The sequence below is a fragment of the Salvelinus sp. IW2-2015 genome, linkage group LG26 (assembly GCF_002910315.2).
Source record: "Salvelinus sp. IW2-2015 linkage group LG26, ASM291031v2, whole genome shotgun sequence".
NCBI classification, from domain to species: Eukaryota; Metazoa; Chordata; class Actinopteri; order Salmoniformes; family Salmonidae; genus Salvelinus; species Salvelinus sp. IW2-2015.
This window is the reverse complement of record NC_036866.1, coordinates 36,261,239-36,281,887: the sequence shown is the minus strand read 5'-3', so window position 1 is coordinate 36,281,887 and position 20,649 is coordinate 36,261,239. Positions and strand designations below refer to the sequence as shown.

Genomic DNA, 20,649 nt, shown 5'->3' with positions numbered 1-20,649 from the left:
TAACTTGTATTTGGGCTGATGCCAGTGGTAGATTGTCCAAGGTCGCCTACACCGCCACACAAATTAGAATGCAGCAATGAATGGAAGAACAAATACGAAATACTAGAGCTCTCCCAGAAGCCAACATAGTCCCTGCCAAAAAGATACACCAGGAGAGTGAGTGTGTATCAGCCCTGGACTGCTCTGAGAATGACCAAGCACCACTATTAAAAAAACCTTCTAATGTATTTACAACATACTCCCTAAAGCCGACTCATTTGAAAACTGAAATGACCCACTGACTGGGACAACTCATCATTAACGAGAACTCTATTGGCCATTACGCTGAGAGAGTAGGTGGGAGCGGGACAGGACAGGGAAACGGGGCCCGTATTCAAGCATTCTCTTAGAGCAGTAGGAGTGCTGATCTAGAATCAGGTCCCTCTGTCCACATAATATCTTTCTAAAAAGGTAAGCTCTACTTTCCTAGACCATTTGTGAACACGGGCCCAGGTTTAGAAGTGTGGAAGCATCTGGTCATTCTGATCTAGATGCAATGACTTACTCCAATACCCCCTCAGTCGTAACCAGAGGTAAAGGCAGGTATGCAGAATGTCTTTTCCTTCATTGGAACTCATAGATTCATCTCCATACAAAATGTTTACTTTCCACAGAAAGTTTATATTTTTACATTTTATGTGCCACTTTTGCCTTTTAAACTCTAGTTGCCCACAGGCAGTACAGTGGAGTCAGGAGAGGGTGTGGTGGTGCTGGTGGTAGTCCGAGCCAGAGCCCTGGCAGACAGACTGTCCCATCAGTCAGGCAGTTATTGGCTTGGCCATCTTTCATTAGCTAAATGCTTGAGAGGATACCACAGTGAGACGTCAACGTGTGCTGGGGGTCACACAAGGGTTGCCGTCCCCGGTAGGCTAGTGTGTGTGTGGCAGGCGGGCAAGCAGCATAAAACATTTTAAAACGTTTTGAACATGAGGTAGAGGTGAGGTGTGGTGGAACTCACCTGTAGGCATCAGAGATCCTGGTGTCTGTAGGGGAGCCCGTGTCTTTGCCTGAACACATGCCTTCGTCCTCAGCTCCATGACCGCTGCTGGCCTCACTGTCAGCCTTCTGACTTAGTGTGTCCGAGAAATGATCGTCCCTGTAACACACACACACAAAAGACAAAAAAAAAGACAATATATATATTTTTTTAATGCAACAAAAGCTTAGAAGTGTAAAGCTTTTGACCACAGTGTATTGGGTTAATAATAATAATAATAATAAAACCCATTTGGCAGACACTTTCATCCAAAGCGACTTAACCCTGGCGTTACAAGTGCCATGCTCCACCAAACTGATCTACAAAGGAGCTCAGTCAATCATTCCTAACTAGCCTCTCCTCCAGGTTCATGTTGACTCATCGGCCTGCATCTATTAGCATGCCATTAGTCATGGTGTGTCCAGGACTGCCAGGCAGCTTGACCAGTGCCAGCTGTCTGGTTTATCTCAGTGGGCTGCCTGTGTGACTGAGCGGAGCGCTAGCTGCAGACACTGCAATTGGTGCCCGTTCCTGTCAGGTGGCAGCAATCAGACCTGCTTACCAGCCACAGAGTCTGGTGGAGCGGTGACTAATGGACTGGCTGATAAACCACGCACGCTGCAGTGCACGTATCACAAGAAGGATGACCGTGGCCCAGCCATCTGATACGCAAAGCTACATCTTACTGTATTTCAACCAAGTGCTCAGACAGTACACACCATGCTGTAAATTTGCTCAGTCGTGCCTAAGAGTTCCCCTGGCCCCACAGCGCAGCTCTGAAAGAGGATACCCTGGCTGCCAAACAGAGACTGAGAAAGGGCGAGATATGTCCCAGACATCACTTTATTCTGGGCCCTTAGATGTGGCCGTGTGTCTCGGAGCCCTGAGAGCCCCCCTACCCCCCGCTCCACTCTAGTACATTATGCTATGTTACGGGACACATGGCAGTAAGTTCTCTGGGCCGTTCCATTAACTAAGAAAACAGCCATCAGAGGGACAGCTGGAAAAGGACCCACAGCACTGAGGGAGGGGAGTTTTAAAACAGCTGTTTTTCTGTCCATCTCGCCCTCTTAATGAGGATTTAGATCCATCCCATTAGCCAGCGACTGTTGCTGGGGGGGAGGGACGGTTCCCGGGGCGGAGAGGTGCTCCAGGGGGGGGGGGGGATGAGGATGACAGACGGCGTAGTTAAGGACCTCTAGAGGACACCTGGGAAAGACGGACGGAGGCCCCCAGCCTGCAGCCCAGGGCCCTGCTTTACACAGCCCCAGAGCCTTGGCCAAGGCCCCTCAAAGTCAGTGTCAGGGAGGACTTGACCAAGTCAGGGAGGACTTGACTTGACGGGGACAGCGCAGTGATTAATCCAGAGGGAGAACATTAAATATGGACGGGTGACGGCACTTTCACTATGAAAAAGGACCCTAAATGGGATTAAGGGAGGTTGGGTTTCCTCTGTTTTAAGAGTGAAAATACAATAATAAATCAATCACGTTGTACTGCATTTTGTAACTGATTGGTCAGTTACGCAGGAGAGCGGTTGTACTGCTGTACTGAGGAGTCCTCTTCAAGAATGTAGACACATATACTGCATGCAAGAGTCGCTAATCGACAGTGTAACGTATTGGTAAGGGAGTAGGAGTCTAGACTTCAAGGATGGTGATATATCGTACTGTTGTGCAACTACAAATCCTGCCCCACTAACAATTCCTGTGCAAAACTGCTTGTCTGGATTGTACCGTCTTTGGAAAAATAATAGATTTAATTCAACATATTGTCAAGTGACCAGATTGATGGATAATACCAGTCCATTGATATCTGAAATGGAATAAGAACATGAGCATAAAACACTGTATGTGATAGTAGCTCTAGAAGCTGTGCGTTTGTCTCTATGGGCTGCATACTCACATGTCCTGCACCACAATGTACTGGTGAGGCACCAGGCCGTCGATGCCGTTGTGCCGTCCCTCCCACCAGTCATCTGATGCCCGCTGGTACAGCAGCAGGGAGGCGCCCTTCTTGAAGGACAGCTCGCGGGCCGAGCGTCCCACGTAGTCAAACTTGGCGATTGCTTCGATGGGCTCACCTTCTGCAGGAGACGAGGAGGAGGAGGAGCACACGATCAGGTGTGTCAAACTAACGGCTGATAAAGTACATGAGGAAACTTTGTCATCACAGAGATTGTCAATCATTCTGGCAATTATACAATGAGTGTACAAAACTTTAGGAATAGCTGCGCTTTCCATGTCACCTAAAATCAGTGTTAATGAAGGGGAGGAGACAGGTTAAAGAATCATTTTTAAGCCTTGAGACATGGGTGACAAAATACTTCAGTGCCTTTGAACGGGGTATGGTAGTATTTTTGTATTTATTTATTGAACCTTTATTTCACTAAGTCAGTTAAGAACAAATTCTTATTTACAATGACGGCCTTCCCCGGCCAAACCCGGACGACGCTGGGCCAATTGCGCGCCGCCCTATGGGACTCCCAATCACGGCCGATTGTGATACAGCCTGGATTCGAACCAGGGACTGTAGTGACGCCTCTTGCACTGAGATGCAGTGCCTTAGACCGCTGCGCCACTCGCAAGGCACAGCGTTTTGAGTGTGTGAAGAACTGCAATGCTGCTGGGTTTTTCACGCTCAACAGCTTTCTGTGTGTATGTCAGGAAAGGTCCATCACCCAAAGGACATCCAGCCAACTTGTCACAACTGTGGGAAGCATCGGAGTCAACATGGGCCAGAATCCCTGTCGAACGCTTTTCACCCCTTTCAGAGTCCACGCTCTGACGAATTGAGGCTGTTCTGAGGGCAAAAGGGGGGGTGCAACTCAATATTAGATATGTTTTGTACGCTCAGTGTATGTCAGTATTATGTAGTATGTATGTCACGGTTATGTATGTCTGAATTATGTCACAAATTGGTATGGTATTGTTGATCTATGATTGAAGGTAGCAATCAGTTAGCCTATTTTAGTCAGTGTCAATAACAACCGAGCTAAACACAGAGGACCCAGGACAACAGGCCCTAAAGGCCCTGAACAGGGATATTTATAGTGCTTAGTGCAGGGACATCTACTCTACTCAGTACTGAGGTTAAACTACTACACACCAGAGAGTATGTTTCCAAACTACAAGCTATCACAGATATCTATGGAGATTTGGCATGGGATGTCCAAGATGTCAATTTTAAGATCAACCCAATAGAAACACTGATCAAATAAAATGCAGAACGAGCTCTATTTTGGTGGCATTCTCTGGTACATTCTAATGCGTAAATTCCATCCGAAATACACAGCTAAATGATTGAATACTTTAACGACTTTACCTCACAGATTGGTAAAGTCAGCTGTGGCATTGACTAGCGGTAAAATTTAGTCGAGACATAAAATAACAGAAAATGTATCAATTCAGTATGTTAGATGTTTTGGATATCGTCTAGGCCTATATGATCGGGATTATTTTCTGAGTACGATAACCCTTAATATTAAACCTGTCTTCTCTTGAGATTCAAGTAGGGCTGACCTCATTTAGTCGACTGGTCGATTGTTTGGTCAAAAGGCTGTTGAGCAGTAGCAATTTAAAAAAAAATCATGATGTCACAAGACACCTGTCTGATTCCCGACTGTCTGAGTGGACTCATCCATTCTGGAGGCCGTGGGGATGGAACAGTCCATCACTAAGACATGTGCTACTGAAATTGTATATGGTTAAGGCCAATGGTGCAACACTAATAACACATTATTTGATAACAAACACGCTTCCTCCCATGTTTGATAGCGGTCGCTGTCCGCGGTTCTGAAACATCAGTGCGCTGTTGAATTGGTGCCTTTCCCTAGACCATGTTGCTGTGCGCATAATAGCAAAGTTAACTTCTTTGGGGTAGGGTGCAGTATTTTCACGTCCGGATGAAAAGCGTGCCCACAGTAAACTGCCTGCTACTCAACCATGAAAGCTAGATTTGGATAGAAAACACTCTGAAGTTTATAAAACTGTTTGAATGATGTCTGAGTATAACAGAACTCATATGGCAGGCAAAAACATGAGAAAAAAATCGAACCAGGAAGTGGGAAATCTGAGGTTGGTCGTTTTTCAACTCATTCCCTATTGAAGATACAGTGGGATATTGGTCAGTTTGCACTTCCTAAGGCTTCCACTAGATGTTAACAGTCTTTAGAGCCTTGTCTGATGCTTCTACTGTGAAGTGGGGCCGAATGAGAGGGGATTGAGTAAGGTCTACCATGAGCTGACCATGCGCGTTCATGTGAGAGCGAGCTCTGTTTCATCGCACTTCTGAAGACAAAGGAATTCTCCGGTTGGAACATMATTGAAGAATTATGTTAAAACATCCTAAAGATTGATTCAATACTTCGTTTGTCATGTTTCTACGGACTGTAATATAACTTTTTAAACTTTTCGTCCGTACTTTCCGCTGGACTTGCACGCSKYTCGTGAGTTTGGAAAGTGTACTGAACGCTAGAACAACAAGGAGGAATTTGGACATAAATGATGGACATTATCGAACAAAACAAACATTTATTGTGGAACTGGGATTCCTGGGAGTGCATTCTGACGAAGATCATCAAAGGTAAGTGAATGTTTATAATGTTATTTCTGACTTCTGTTGACTGCACAATATGGCGGATATCTTTTTGTCTTGATTGAGCTCTGAGCACCGACCTCAGATTATTACATGGTTTGCTTTTTCCGTAAAGCTTTTTTGAAATCTGACACAGCGGTTGCATTAAGGTGAAGTGCATATAAAGTTCCATGCATAACCCTTGTATTTTCATCAACATTTATAATGAGTATTTCTGTAAATTGATGTGGCTCTCTGCAAAATCACCGGATGTTTTGGAACTTCTGAACGTAACGTGCCAATGTAAACTCAGATTTTTGGATATAAATATGAACTTTACCGAACAAAACATACATGTATTGTGTAACATGAAGTCCTATGAGTGTCATCTGATGAAAATCATCAAAGGTTAGTGATTCATTTTATCTATATTTCTGCTTTTTGTGAATCCTCTCTTTGGCTGGAAAAATGGCTGTGTTATTCTGTGAATAGGCACTCACCTAACATAATCGTTTGCTTTCGTCGTAAAGCCTTTTTGAAATCGGACACTGTGGCTGGATTTACAACAAGTGTATCTTTAAAACGGTGTAAAATACATGTATGTTTGAGGAATTTTAATTATGGGATTTCTTTTGTTTTGAATTTGGCGCCCTGCAGTTTCACTGGCTGTTGACGAGGTGGGACGCTACCGTCCCACGTACCCTAGAGAGGTTAACCAGCAGATTGGTGTTGAGAACAATACAGCGGAGGCAGCAGCGGGGTTAGGAGATGAGAAAACAGCCCTTGCCTCAATTGTCTATAAAAAGTGAGGAAACGTCAACGTAATTAGGTCTATAACAATTGCCTAACTATTAAATGTGGCTGGCTTTATAAAACATACATATATGGTGACTCGTTTCCGGAAACTAGGCGTATGTCAAGCATCACTACTTCACAGGAGAGCCAATTGAACGTAAACTTGAAAAAAAACCTCGAAATTTGTTTTTTGGCAGAAATGCCTTCTGGAACATGTGAACTTTCATGTGCCTTAAAAACAAACGTGTATGCCATCTGTAAATATGAATAAAATTGTTAAATTACGAGCCTAGGTGATTTAGCCACAGAAAAAGGTAGCAACCTTCCTGCTAGCCATGATTGGCTGAGATAATGAGTGGGCTGGACATGCCGAGAGATGAGTTCGGATTGGTCTGCCATGTAGTCGCTTCTGTCTATTTGAGCTGATCAGTATATGTAGGTATTTTTTTTTTGCGTAGTAGAACTGCATAAGTGGACCGAGTTTTTAAATCAGTGGAATTAGAGTATAATAGCTAAAGAGATGGAGAAAACACCTGTCTCCGGATTAAATCTTCAAAATAAGGGCAACCACGGCATCCATGACAGAGGGAGCATGGTCCATCCATGTATACGGTCTATCCATGTATAAGATAGTCTAGCTAGCTACATTTTCAGTTATTACACATTTCTAATTTTGTCAGAAAGTCGTTTATTTCAAGTTAAAGTGTACTGTTAGCTAGCTAACGTTACGTGTATGAGTGTAGACAAAGAGCTCTTCACTAGATACCAAAACATTCAAAGGCCATTTTCTCAAAAGTGAGGATACAAGTTTATTAACTTTCAAAGCAGAATTACTTCCCCATTACTCCTCAACTGTAGTGTATGATCTACCATTTTCTAGAGTCTCTACTTTTATCCAATGTAAAAAACACAATTTCAAATTTTGCTACATAAGACCAAATCAAGCCGGTCGGGCACATAAACAGAAATAAGACATACTGCTTCTGTTGCCTATATAAGTGTTTGTTTAATAGCCTAATGATTCCGAAATCACCAAGCCTCACGCAACCACAACATGTCGGATAAACAATTTCACAAATTAGGCTGTTTTTAAATCTTTGCTATGCTGTAATTAAGGCTTCACACTTGTTTTTCTTCGTTTGAACAGCCTCTCTGGTATTACTTATAATTGATTTAGTGTTGTTTACACTGTTCCAAATTGTCAGGAAAATTACATTTATAATAATAATAACAAATTATTATTATTGATCTCCTTCTTATTGTTATTATTACTATAATGACCATCATTATAATAATAAGTAATGTCATCATCATCAGCTTAGTATAGCAGCCTTGTCTAACCACCGTCGAGCTGTAGGCTTAAGAGAGCATCCTGTTTAGTCTTAGTTAGGCCTATGTTTTAATACTTATATAGGCTACTGTATCATTCATTCGATGCATTCATGTCATCACACAGAATACGAGTCATTCCTAATTTAAAAAACAATCAAGCATTTTAGTTGTAAAATAAAATAAAGCGTCCCTTGAAAAATTAGCATAATAAATCGTTCCATTTCAGCAATTGTATTCACGAATGCATGCAGCAGTTTGTAGTGTTTGCTGTAAGAAAGGCGTTCCAAAAAATACACACAAAAAAACAACATTACAACAGACTCTCTGGTACGCTTATCATTTATTTTGGGTTGTTTACATTGTTCCAAACAGTCAGAAAAACAGTACCTGTTTGGCACACATAATACGCATGCAGAGCTTGGTCCTTACCACCCCTTCTTTATCTCCAGTATTTTCCACAATCAGTCAAATTTATTCCACCGATTTGACTTCCCCTTTAAAGCCTGAGCAACCAGTTCCCGTTTCGAGTTCATTTGTCACGTTCTCTGCATCCATTTTGCGGTCACATGTGTTATGGTGTTTGGAGTTTGTTATAACTCATTTATTGGTGTGTTTATGATATGCTATAGGTCAGGCCTTATTGGTCACATGCGATGCATACATGCGATGCATACATGTGTCACGTAAAGAGTTAAGGGAAGAGGGAATGTTTTTCCTGAACTAATTAGGGATTTCGGTAACAGAACTTTTCAGTCAGAAACGGATAATTATGTTGCAGCTTCAGCAACACACAGACAGCGCGATAAACACTGCTGATGTTCTGTGGTGGTCGCTGTAACAGGGAGGAGAGAGAGAGACAATGGGTGTTACTCACAGTCACTCGCTGTCATTTTTCTTTTTCCACAGCCCGGCACAATCAAATGAATTGCAGTCGGGCTCCTTCTAGTCATTTGTGTGTCTTATTTAATCATTCAGTGCACTTAAAGCATCAGACAAGTTCAGTGCATGTAGTTGATTAAAACACATAGGATTTGTCTATATATGGAAAAATACACATGAAAGATTTTCGACTCACGGGTGACCACAATTATTATTTTTCTTTTTTTGTCGGGGACAGATCTAGATTCAAGTCATATTTACAGTTTTACTGCACGATTTGAATTGTTCTTCAAATTCTGTATTTTATGGTCTCTGCTGCTATAAGGAAACAAATGTGTTACTTTGTCATTTGTTTATTGTGGCAAAAACCTAAGAAAAAGGTTGTGTTCTGACAAGTAAACATGGATTCCCTGTTGAGAAACAATATAGAATTGCAGGAAAATGTATTTTAAAATGTACAGGGGGAGGATCCCCGGACCCCCCGCTAGATTGTGCACCACCATTTTTATACAAAGTCAAGCTCCCATGAATAGACATACAGGTATGATTGAAGAACGAAGCAGGTGTTAAACATGGGCTTTGCTACACAGAAAACAACAGTTGACTACTCCATTGAATTGAATCAGTAGGCCTATTTCAATATCTTTAATAATGCCATATACAGAGCCCTCCACAATTATTGGGACAGTGAAGCATTTTTTATTATTTTGGCTCTCTGCTCCAAAAGTCTGGATTTGAAATCAAACAATGAGTAGGAGGTTAAAGTGCAGACTTTCTACTTTAATTGAGGGTATTTTCATCCATATTCAGTGGACAGTTTAGAAATTACAGCACTTTTTGTACATAGCCCCCCCAAAATTTTACGGGACCAAAAGTATTGGTTTGATTTATGTATGATTTATGAATAGCAAAGGAGTTTTCTAGCCCATTTCCTGCAATTCTATACTTGTTGTCATGTCTAATGTGTATTCATGTCATATTTGAGTGATTCAAACATTACAACAATCTATGGGCTAAAAAACCTAGCTAAAAAATGTTGGCTGACATCGCCTATTTGATCTGGACATTTCTTACAAGTTATAAATATCTCTCCAATGACAACACAGCAATGAAACAAACGGAGCTAAAAATAGCTCATATTCTTTTATCCCCCCATTAAGTAATGCCATCCACCATCCACCCCCCAGAACATCCAACCACCAGAACCCATTAAACCAGACAGGGGGTCCCTGGACACTGACGTTCACTTTTGCTGCTCCTCTGCACAGCTTCCTCAATAGGAAGAATGTCACTGGAGAAGCACCATAGAGCTGAGATAGCAGGAACCTGAGCATGTGTGAAAAGACACCATGATATTCTTTTAACAGGAACAACTCAGTACCATTCCCTGGTGAGCATCCTGGGGAGGGAAGCAGTGGAGCGAGGACAGTGATTCCACATGTATCTCGTTTCTCCCCCCCCCCCCCTCTCCCTCCTGGGGAATGACAGGCGTGTTGTGGAGTCAATGAGATGTGACAAGCAGGAATTTAGTCTGTCGGATTTAATAAAGGTGACAGCTCTGAGATCAATACGGGACGTCTCTTTCTCCATAGGTATATGTGTGTGTGTGAGAGAGGATGTGTGTTTCAAGTTTCACGTTTTTATTGTCACAAGCACTAGTACAGTGAAATGCCCTTCTTGCTTGCTCTTTCCCAACAATGCAGTAATCAATATCATAGTCAATGGGAGTGGGAGAGAGAGTGGGAGAGAGAGAGAGGCGAGAAGGAGAGAGAGAGATTGGGAGAGAGAGGGTGTGCGAGAAGAGAGAGGGGGGAGAGAGAGGGTGTGCGAGAAAGAGGGTGTGCGAGAAAGAGGGTGTAAGGGAGGGAGGGAGGAGGGAGGGAGGAGGCAGAGGTGTGCGGCGAGAGAGGAGGAGAGATAAGAAGAGGGTGTGGAGGGAGGGTGTGGGAGTGAGTGAGGAGAGAGGGTGTGGGAGGGAATAGAGGGAGAGGGTAAGGGTAAGGGAGGGAGGAGAGAGGGTGGGGGGAGGAGAGAGTGTGGGGGAGGAGAGAAGGGAGTTGGGGAAGAAAGAGAGGGTGTGGGGGGAGAAGAGAGGGTGTGGGGGGAGAAAGAAGGGTGTGGGGAGAGAAAAGAGGGTGGTGTGGGGAGAGAAGAGAGAGGGTGTGGGGGAGAAAAGAGGGTGTGGGGGAGAAAGAGAGGGTGTGGGGGAGAAAAGGAGGGTGTGGGGGAGAGAAAGAGGGTGTGGAAGGAGAGAAAGAGGAGTGTGGAAGGAGGGAAGGAGGAGGGTGTGCGAGGAGGGAGGGAGGACAGAGGGTGTGCGAGGGAGAGAGAGAGGGAGAGATAAGAGAGGGTGTGGGAGGGAGGGTGTGGGAGTGAGTGAGGGATAGAGGGAGAGGGTGTGGGAGGGATAGAGAGGGAGAGGGTAAGGGAGGGGAGGGAGAGGGTGTGGGGGGAGAGAGTTGGGGGGGAGGAGAGAGTGTGGGGGAGGAGAGGGTGTGGGAGAGAGAGGGGTTGGGGGGAGAGAGAGGGTGTGGGGGGGAGAAAGAGAGGGTGTGGGGGGGAGAAAGAGAGGGGTGGGGAGAAAGAGGAGGGTGGGAGGGAGAAAGAGAGGGTAGTGGAGGGAGGAAAGAGAGGTGGGGGAGAAAGAGAGGGTGTGTGGGGAGAAAAGAGGGGTGTGGGGGGAGAGAAAGAGATGGCCGGGGTGTGGGGGAGAGAAAGAGAGGGTGTGGGGGGGAGAGAAAAGAGAGGGTGTGGGGGAGAGAAAGAGAGGGTTGTGGGGGAGAGAAAGAAGAGGGTAGAATGTGGGGGAGAGAAAGAAGAAGAGGGTGTGGGGGGAGAGAAAGCGAGGAGGTGTGGGGGAGAGAAAGAGGAGAGAAGAATGTGGGGGGGAGAGAAAGAGAGGTGGATGGGGGGAGAGAAAGAGAGTGTGTGGGGAGGAGACAAGAGAAGAAAGATGGGTGGGGGAAGAGAAAAGAGGTGTGGGGGGGAGAAAGAGAGGTAGGTGTGGGGGAGAAAGAGGGTGTGAGAAGAAAGGAGAGGGTGTGGGGAAAAGGGGGGGATGGGAGGAAGAGAGGGTGGGGGGAGGAGAAAGAGGGTGTGGGGGAGAGAAAGAGAGGGTGTGGGGGAGAGAAAGAGAGGTGTGGGGGAGAGAAGAGAGGGTGGGGGGAGAAGAGAGGGTGTGGGGGAGAGAAAGAGAGGGTGTGGGGGAGAGAAAAGAGGGTGTGGGAAGGAAAGAGGGGTGGAGGGGAGAGAAAAGGGAGAAGGCCTGCTGAAACATTAGGACTGAGTAGGACTGCTGAAACATTGATAAGTAGGGGAGATAGGACTGCTAAAACATTGATAAGAGGGGAGGAGGCCTGCTGAAACACTGATAAGAGGGTAGGGCCTGCTGAAAACATTGATAAGAGGGAGTAGGATGCTGAAACATTGATAAGAGGGAGTAGCCTGCTGAAACATTGATAAGAGGAGAGAGCCTTGTGAAAGCATTGATAAGAGGGAGTAGGCCTGCTGAAACATTGATAAGAGGGAGTAGGCCTGCTGAAACATTGATAAGAGGGAGTAGGCCTGCTGAAACATTGGGAGCATTTATAGCTGTAGCTATGTTAGTGAATTTTGTGTTGTTTATGGTGAAAATGCTATTAAACCATTCTGATGTAGATCATTGTGTTTCCGTCCCATAGTATGCCTGTAACTCAATGCACTGCTTTTTAAATGGAAAAATCTTTTAGGGCCAAATTTGAGCAAATTCAAAAATGGTGATTCATCGCAATTAACTAATGCCATCAAGTCAATTATTTGAATCGTTTGACAGCAGTACTCCAGATATGTTTACACACTGAGATGAACAGCCGTACAGGGTAGGATGCCGTTACACCCCAGGTGGAGCCAGTCCCATGGCTCGCTCTGCTCAGTGTTCATGGCCATGCATGCGAATAGCGACTGCAACCTTGGGAGTGAGATATGGCTACAATCAATAACGCAAGAGACAGAAAAACAGCAGCCAGGCAGGCCCCAATGAATCCACTCTCTCTCGTTCCCTCGCGCTCCAGACAAACATAAATCTAAGGTCCTGTTTATTCATGGCTACAGCATGGCTACAGAACAGGACACACCATGCTGATCAGAGACAGATGTGTGTGTGTGTGTGTGTGTGTGTCTCTCTTAGGGGAAAGGTAATGACCTTTTCAGTGTATAATACACTGGGTAGAGAAAATGCACTACTCCAACCACGGCTGTCCCAACATTCAGCTGTCCCAATGAAACAGCCCACGGAGATAAAAATCACCTTTGACCCTATAGTGTTTTACCAGAAGAGGGTACACCAATGTATTGACAGGGAGGGAGAAATGGCCGTCTAAATAAAGATTATGCAGCGTTGTCATGCATGTCATTGCCGGCCAGAAACGTGTTGCGGGAGCTGACGGGATGCGGTTCATGAAGAATGAGTTCTGTCTGTAGCATGTGAAAGAGTTACCAGACACGAGGAAATTACAATCTACTATGTCTGGGACGTAGTAGGTTGTAAACGATTTTCTTCTGCCTTACATGACCACACAGACAGAGGGTTGTTGCTGGTGTCAGGTCTGTAAATGTGGCCTCTTCAGGTATAGTCCATCAGAATAAATGGGCTCTGACACACGCCAGCGGGGGCTGAGCCTCCCAGCCAAAGGAATTTCCGGACAGCTACTTAGACCAACACGTGGAATGACTTTCCCTATTTTTCTTATTCAGTTTCTCTCTCACTCTCTATCCTGAGTAAAGAGGACAGACACATTTGCGTTGAAGAGGAGAAGGGATTGAGGGGGAGGGGAAGAAGGGAAAAGAGGGAGAGGGAGGGAAGAGGAGAGAGCTTGGCCTTATTTCAAGTATTGGTAGCTGCAGCCCAATACGGTGAACGAAGTATGGGCGAGTGGGTGTATGGAAAGCGAATCAGCTAATTGAGCACATTTGTTGCCACTGAAGACTTTTGGCTGCAGACCGGGTCGATAAGCCGGTGCGAATGACTAGTGCACCAGTGTTGTACCGATGTGCCTGCCTGAGGTGCTTCCCACTGGGCAGCTGTATCACGGTGTCGCGACCGGGAGACCCATGAGGCGGCGCACAATTGGCCCAGCGTCGTCCGGGTTAGGGGAGGGTTTGGCTGGCCGGGATGTCCTTGTCCCATTGAGCTCTTGCGACTCATGTAGTGGGCCGGGCGCAATGCATGCTGACACGGTCGCCAGGTGTACTGTGTTTCCTCCGACACATTGGTGCGGCTGGCTTCCGGGTTAAGCAGTGGGACAAGACTAACTACCAATTGGATATCACGAAAAAGTACAAAAATGTGTCCATTTTAAAACTGAAATTGTACAACTATTTGTGTAAAAAAGTGAAATACGATTCAGACATCCTCTGGATTTGAAACAGATGTCCGTGGTATAATTTAAAAAAAGAAGTTTTTTTAACACAGCTCAATCGAAACCATCTAACATAGAACAGAGTGCTTTAGACACACCCACTACTTTCCTTTAGACACACCCACTACTTTCCTTTAGACACACCCACTACTTTCCTTTAGACACACCCACTACTTTCCTTTAGACACACCCACACTCTGGTCGCCATATTGGGCTGCAGCTACCCCCTTCTCCCTTATTGGTTGGTTACAGAGGTGGCTGATTCAACAAGAGCTTACAAAAACGTTCAATCCCTGAACACAGCTAGGATCTAACATTGACGTCATACAGTAGAACTGTACATTTTCATACGGTAACACTAAAGAAACAAACCATTCACAATGAGGCTGTAAATCTGAGTAAGATCCTAAAGTATTTTCAACCACTAACTGACAATAGGCCTGTGAACGGGCTTGAAGAGCCCACCGGGAATGACAATAACATAGGGGTCAGAAAGGCCTTCCGCTCAAACGGACAGGGAGACAATATTTGGACAAAAACCATGGTAGCCCGAGTTAGGTTCATATGATTTCTAAGGCTTGCTTGTCCTTAATTAATAGCTTTGCAATGGATAGCTACAAATGTGTGTTCTCATTTTAGAATGGAAAACTATGATGTAGCCTACGTGCCCTAGTCTGTACTATCCGGTTTCATTCATTAAGGCATTTAACGGAAAACGCTTTTTGAAACGTTTTGCAGCGGAAAATAGTGGTTCTCATTGAACATGTCCATTAGAAGCCGAATGAACACGACCCAGGTGTCTTCATTAGTTGGAATGGACATGTGGATGAACGTGTCCGACTGAAAGATGGTGTGCTAGTAAAGATATGTAATGAGAACTATGGCCTACATTTCCATCCTGGAGCTCTTGTATACATTCTGTCTACAGAATGATGATAAATGGCCATTATTATGATTAGGCTACTAATGTGTCTGTTTATTATTACCATGGAAACTAAACGGGTTTGGAAGTTTGGAGAATGTCACTTGTGGACTTAAGTGGGGGGGGTCGAAAGTGTTGCTGCCCGCACTGTCTGCCTGAGAAACGACCGGTTTCTGGACTTCTACTCAGGCCACCTGAACCTTTTGTAGTCCACTGAGGGGGTGAGTCAGTGTGTTTGATTTGGAACAGAGCAACTTCATCGCACCCCCCCCCCCCCGTCTGAGACCGGGTCCAACAGACCAGATGGAAGAGCAGGCAGACATCTAGATTTTTTTTGGGGGGGGGGGGGGGGGTGGACTTTGTCTGAAAAGTACAGTATATAGTTCCCTGGCCTGCTTGTGTCTGAGGCTGGTGTGAGTGAGGCCTATCATATGAACACATGGTGAAGTAATGTAAAAAGCAGGGACACCAGAGATGGTATTATTAAGCTAGTCTGGAAAGTCTGAAGTTGTATAGACCAAATCTGACATCGAAACAATCATTCATCCTCCTCATTCCAGTTTGGAGTTCAAGAGGGAACCGATTGAGAACTCTCCAAAAAGTAGCTAAATATTCTTGGTATACTTGAGTGGCCAACCCATAGAATTAGGAGTTCTTTCGAATTCGAGTTCTTTCTGACCCCAAAAAATGATAGAGCCCTCATCACATCACCCGAGGTGGTCCAGAAGAGCCCGCCAGGTGCCTGGAAGGGGGGTGCTGCTGCCAGCGTGTGACCCAGGTCCCATGGGGAGATGGTGATGCAAAAATCATTTGAATATCAATAGACACCCACATCTCTGGAGTCCAGTTCCCTGCCCCTTTAAGGTCATTCCATTTAGCAGGCTGAGTTTAAGAAAGTTTATGCTTTTCCCATGATGTTCACATCTGGTATGTCATTACATCATAGGCTTACGAGGGTGCCTGTTTGAAGGGTACTCACCGTCCTCGCTGGTATGTGTCTCTGTCCCTCCCTCGTTGTCCACCTCCTCAATGGCCCCATGCTCACTGTAGGGACTCTCACTGTGGGGGGGGGGGCGGGATCAGAGGTCAGGGTTTATAGGTTAGGGTCAGGGTCCGGCTACCATGGATACAACCGTACCAGCTACTCAATTTCATTTCAGCCTATGGGTGTATCTTAATAGTGTGAAGTGGATTCCCGTCCTCGTCTCCTTTCCTTCTTCGGGCAATGATGTGACACTGGACTGGATTGGTGAAAGCAAATACCTGGTAAGTGGTACACCCTCATATAGATCTCGTCCGTCTAATACTTTTAGTGTAGATGAAGGGGAGCAGGCAAGCAGTGGACTTTATACGGCTGAGATGCATCTACAGCCAAATTAAGAGGCAGCCACAAATCGAGGGCATCGTCAGTATTCCCATGACACAGCCTGGGTTTGAATGATCTGTTTTCAGGCGTTGTCCCCGGGAACCCTGGGGCATGAACCTGGCACTAACGCCCCTCACATCTTCCACAGATTACCCCCGGCTGGCACTTAGCACCATTTCCCAGGGTACACCACCACCACCCGCCTCGCATCACCCACTGGGGTAGGAGGGAGGGAGAAAGCGAAGACAGAAAATCTCCACGGGTTTGATGTGCCTCGGTCAGGGACGGCGTCCTGACGGCTGTGACGGGTGATTAGCTCTGGCGGAGCTAACGCTAACACTCCGCCAAGGAACAGAGAGAGAGAGAGACAGAGGTAGAGAAACAGAGAGAGAGAGACAGAGAAACGGAGAGAGAGACAGAGAGAGAGCCGTGCTCTTCAGAGGAAGCAAGTGATAGGCTGTCATCCTCACAGCTGAGGAGCTAGCTGGCCCAGAGTCTTGACTCTGGTCTGTTTTAATGTACTGTACTTCTATGTGCTGCACTTTAGGTTAGAGTTTCCTTACTAACCTCGTCAAGGCCGATATGTAAAGCTAAGGAGTTGGCAATACAGCACTAACAGATCTGGGACAAGGCTAGTGCTCTTCGGGGGTAGATAACCTCTCGCTGCTCAACTGTGGAGCTAGTTGGCTTGGGAACTTTACTCTGCTCTGTTTTAACATAGTTCTACGTGCTCCACTACTTGACATTATAATGATGACGGTTTCCTTGCCAAGTGACTTGTCTCCTTTCCTCTACCCTGATGAAGGGTCTTTACGGTGATCGTTTAGTCTGTCTCACCTCGTCGAGGCAGATATCTAAAGATTCAAAATCTCAAACGCAGGAAAATAAGCTCTCCCCCTTGTCATATTTTCTCACCAAAGACACCTCATCAGTTAGCCTAATTAGCTGCATTAACTCTCGCTCCTGATGTATTGAGACAGCTGTGGCCCTTGGACGGACTCCACACCGCGTGCATACATACCTGCAGCATGGAGCATTATGTCCCTTATGAAGGGGTCATTTGGCTGCGAGCCCGGAGTTAGACTACAATCACAGGACGGGAATGAGAAAAACACCCACGACTTTGTGAAGAGCTCCCCGGCCAACACCTCACCTTGCACATCTGTGAAGCTCGTCAAAATTACATCATCGCAAGTTGCCCGTATCGAGAATCACTAATGAATGACCCCTGACCCCATAAACGGGTGACCCTGCTCACTCAATCATCTCACAGGGTCCCACAGGTCAGGGAACTTGTGGAATATCAGGGAAAAGTTGATTTCAGACAGGGAAAGCCAGGTAATTTAACACATTTCATTGAAAGTCATGGAATTCTTAGTGTCGAACAGTGGGAACCCGGACCTGACCAGTAGTCTCCGCCGGCTATGCACTTCACATAAACGGGCTCATCCAGGTCCATTCTAGTAGTTATATTTCGAAGCTCAGGTCTATGTTCTAGTAATTACATTTCTATGTTCAGCTCACCAGTAGTCTCCCCCGGCCATGCACTTCTCGTATACGGGACCGTCCAGCTCCTTGGCGTCGGGGAAGATGGTCTCGTGGTGGATGATGACGGTCTTGATGATCTCGTTGACGTGCGCCTGGCACGACACCTGGTCCTCGATGTTGGGCGTGGGCATGAGGGTGGGGCCGAAGCAGATGGCCAGGTTATAGGGGTCCATCATGTTCTCATCACTGTACTGTGACAGGCTGTGGGGGGGAAAAATAGAGAGATACAGGGTTTACACACAACAATCGACTTTACGTTAAGATAAGTTGGCGTAATCTCTTCAACAAAATAGTGGATCAACTTTGCCCTTCACAAAACACAGCATTTTCATTAGTTTGTGTACAAACAGGAATGAGTTCAGCGTGGTACAGCTGTATTTTCATTAGTTTGTGTACAAACAGGAATGAGTTCAGCGTGGTACAGCTGTATTTTCATTAGTTTGTGTACAAACAGGAATGAGTTCAGCGTGGTACAGCTGTATTTTCAGCCGAGGCACCAGACAGCCTGCGTATCCTCTCACTGTCTGGGTAGTGATCGATTCTCAAACCTTGTAATAACCTAACACAGTTCACGCCGTCATGATGCTCCTCTCTGTATCACCTAAACAGTAAATAAACAATGACAGCCTTTCAGGTAGAGTAAATTACTCAGGAATACATCTCTCCAGTCACTTCTTATTAGTGTACACGTCTAACTTAACACTAGCTCATCATTGTCTCTCCCTCTCTCTGCATACAGTAACAAACCAGAGTGTACTGTACACTGATCTTAAAAGGTTCAAGTTTAGGGCTATTTGGTGATTGACTAACATGTCCCCCACACAGTAGTACAGTCAATGTGTGTTTTGTACTTACTAATGGTATATCAAATAAGCCTGGGTCATATTATTCATTATGGCACACAATGGAAAACAAACATTTGGAGTTTCCTATTGGACAAGTCCCTTTCAGTCCATTTTCTTCCATTTGATGCCTAATGAATATGACCCTGGACTGGTTGTTGAGGACTTACTGGTTGTTGAGGACTTACTGGTTGAGAAAGGCGAAGAGGTAGCGCATCACGATGAGGACAGACCTGGGCACGGCGGTCAGGAGGATCTTACGGATGTACAGGGATCTTTCATACAGGTTCTCTATTCCTGAGAGAGCGAGCGAGCGGGAGAGAGAGATGTATTAAATCATTCACTATTGCACATCATGTAAATCTTGGAAATACAGACCGGAGCCATTTAGGCTACAATGATTTAGGTTGAACAATTTTTTGCTTGATCTATATTTCTTATTAGTATGCATGAAGCTATTTAAAATACATGTATCCGAGGTGGTGTGTGTGTGTGTGTGTCACACACGCTAACGTATCAGCCATTAAGCTGATTAAAGTCTTCCTGTCACAGTGAATCGGGTGACATTCAGGGACAATCTCTGTCTGTGCGTCGTCCCTGATCTTCTCTAAAATGTGCCTGACATGCCACTTTGCAGGGCTGCATATTTAATGGCGGATATCCATCTGAATGTGCCCACTCACTCATTGATACCCAGTGTGCCTGCAGCTGTAAGCAGCATATTAAGGGCGAGGCCATTAGGATAAGGCCCAACTCTCTATAGCAGGGGGGCCGGAACACAATTATAATCATTTGTGCACTGCGTATTTGAAAATAACAATAATTTCATACCTTGATTACATTGAGACACGATCACATGTCTCTTTATTTGGGGGGGGGGGGGGGGGGGGGTACTTGGGAACAGATTTTCTAAATTATTCTTGGTCTTTTTTCTTTTTTTAAACCAAAAACTAAAATACAACCCCCCCCAATTAAATCACTTGTGGGCTGGATTTGGCACACCTGTTGCCGGCCCCTGCTCTATAGCCTGGTTGAACCAGATTGAATGCTACGCTCAATGGTGAGCGCCACATTCACTCCGGTTTAATCAGGCTACAATCTCATGGGCCCTCACAAAGACTTACTAACCATAGATGAAGCTCCGAGCAGCTCCAAATACCAGTAAGGATACTCACACTGTTCTTAAAACCGTTATAAATATCATTGAGGACAATTCCACAGTTATAAATCACACTGGAATAAATGCTGCCGCTTCCAGTTCAGTTGCTGCCCTAAATATCACAAGAAAGTGACACTCTAACAGATGGGAAAGGGAGCGTGCGCGCACGTGCATGCGTGCCTACTTTAGTTAAAAAAAGCACTGATTGTAAGTGCTTGGGCAAGAGTGTCTACTAAAGGACTAAAGTACAAATGTACCTCGCACTGTTTCTCTACCTCTTCGTATCTCTCTCTGTTATCATCTCCCTCTCAATTCTCTCTTGTCAGCGAGAGGATTTTTTTAAAAATAAACTCTACCGTATTGATCCATTTGTTGTCACTGCTGCAATAATTATGACAAAGCATCTCACAAAACTTTAGTCTTGTGTCAGAACGATCATACAAAGCGTTGCGCGCTGCTCAATTACGCTTTAACTCGCCCATCTCCTCTGTTCCAAAGCAGCCCATTTCATGTTTTTCCATTGGCCACGACGATGGCTTCCTGAAATAGCGCTGTCACCGTGAAAAGAGTTTGGGCCATCTGGGAGATGGGCTTTAGGGAATACTTGTGATGTTATTCATCTTACGTGAGTTCTCTTCTGCATGGTTCCTGAACACTTCAGAAGGATGCTATTTAAAGAAGTCACATCCCCTCCCTCCCTCTTTCCTCACGATCACCCCACCTCACTCGCTGTGGAAGACAGTAGACAGACAAGGCAGAAACTTGCAACTATACAACCTCATGTACAGACACGTGTGTTTGTCCAAAACCCAGTAAGGCA

At 45.3% G+C, this 20,649-nt stretch overlaps 1 protein-coding gene across 4 annotated transcripts in view; it reads right to left on the bottom strand.

Annotated features, from left to right (window-relative positions):
- Nucleotides 1-20,649, bottom strand: part of srgap1a (SLIT-ROBO Rho GTPase activating protein 1a) — a 167,571-nt gene that overhangs the window by 6,159 nt on the left and 140,763 nt on the right. For all 4 annotated transcript variants that reach the window (XM_023970968.2, XM_023970963.2, XM_023970964.2 and 1 more), the window contains 5 exons: nucleotides 18,859-18,967; nucleotides 17,805-18,029; nucleotides 15,894-15,973; nucleotides 2,921-3,101; nucleotides 998-1,135 (listed from right to left, as the gene is read on the bottom strand). In XM_023970968.2, the coding sequence (XP_023826736.1) occupies nucleotides 998-1,135; nucleotides 2,921-3,101; nucleotides 15,894-15,973; nucleotides 17,805-18,029; nucleotides 18,859-18,967 (733 nt within the window). The remainder of the gene's footprint in view (nucleotides 1-997; nucleotides 1,136-2,920; nucleotides 3,102-15,893; nucleotides 15,974-17,804; nucleotides 18,030-18,858; nucleotides 18,968-20,649) is intronic.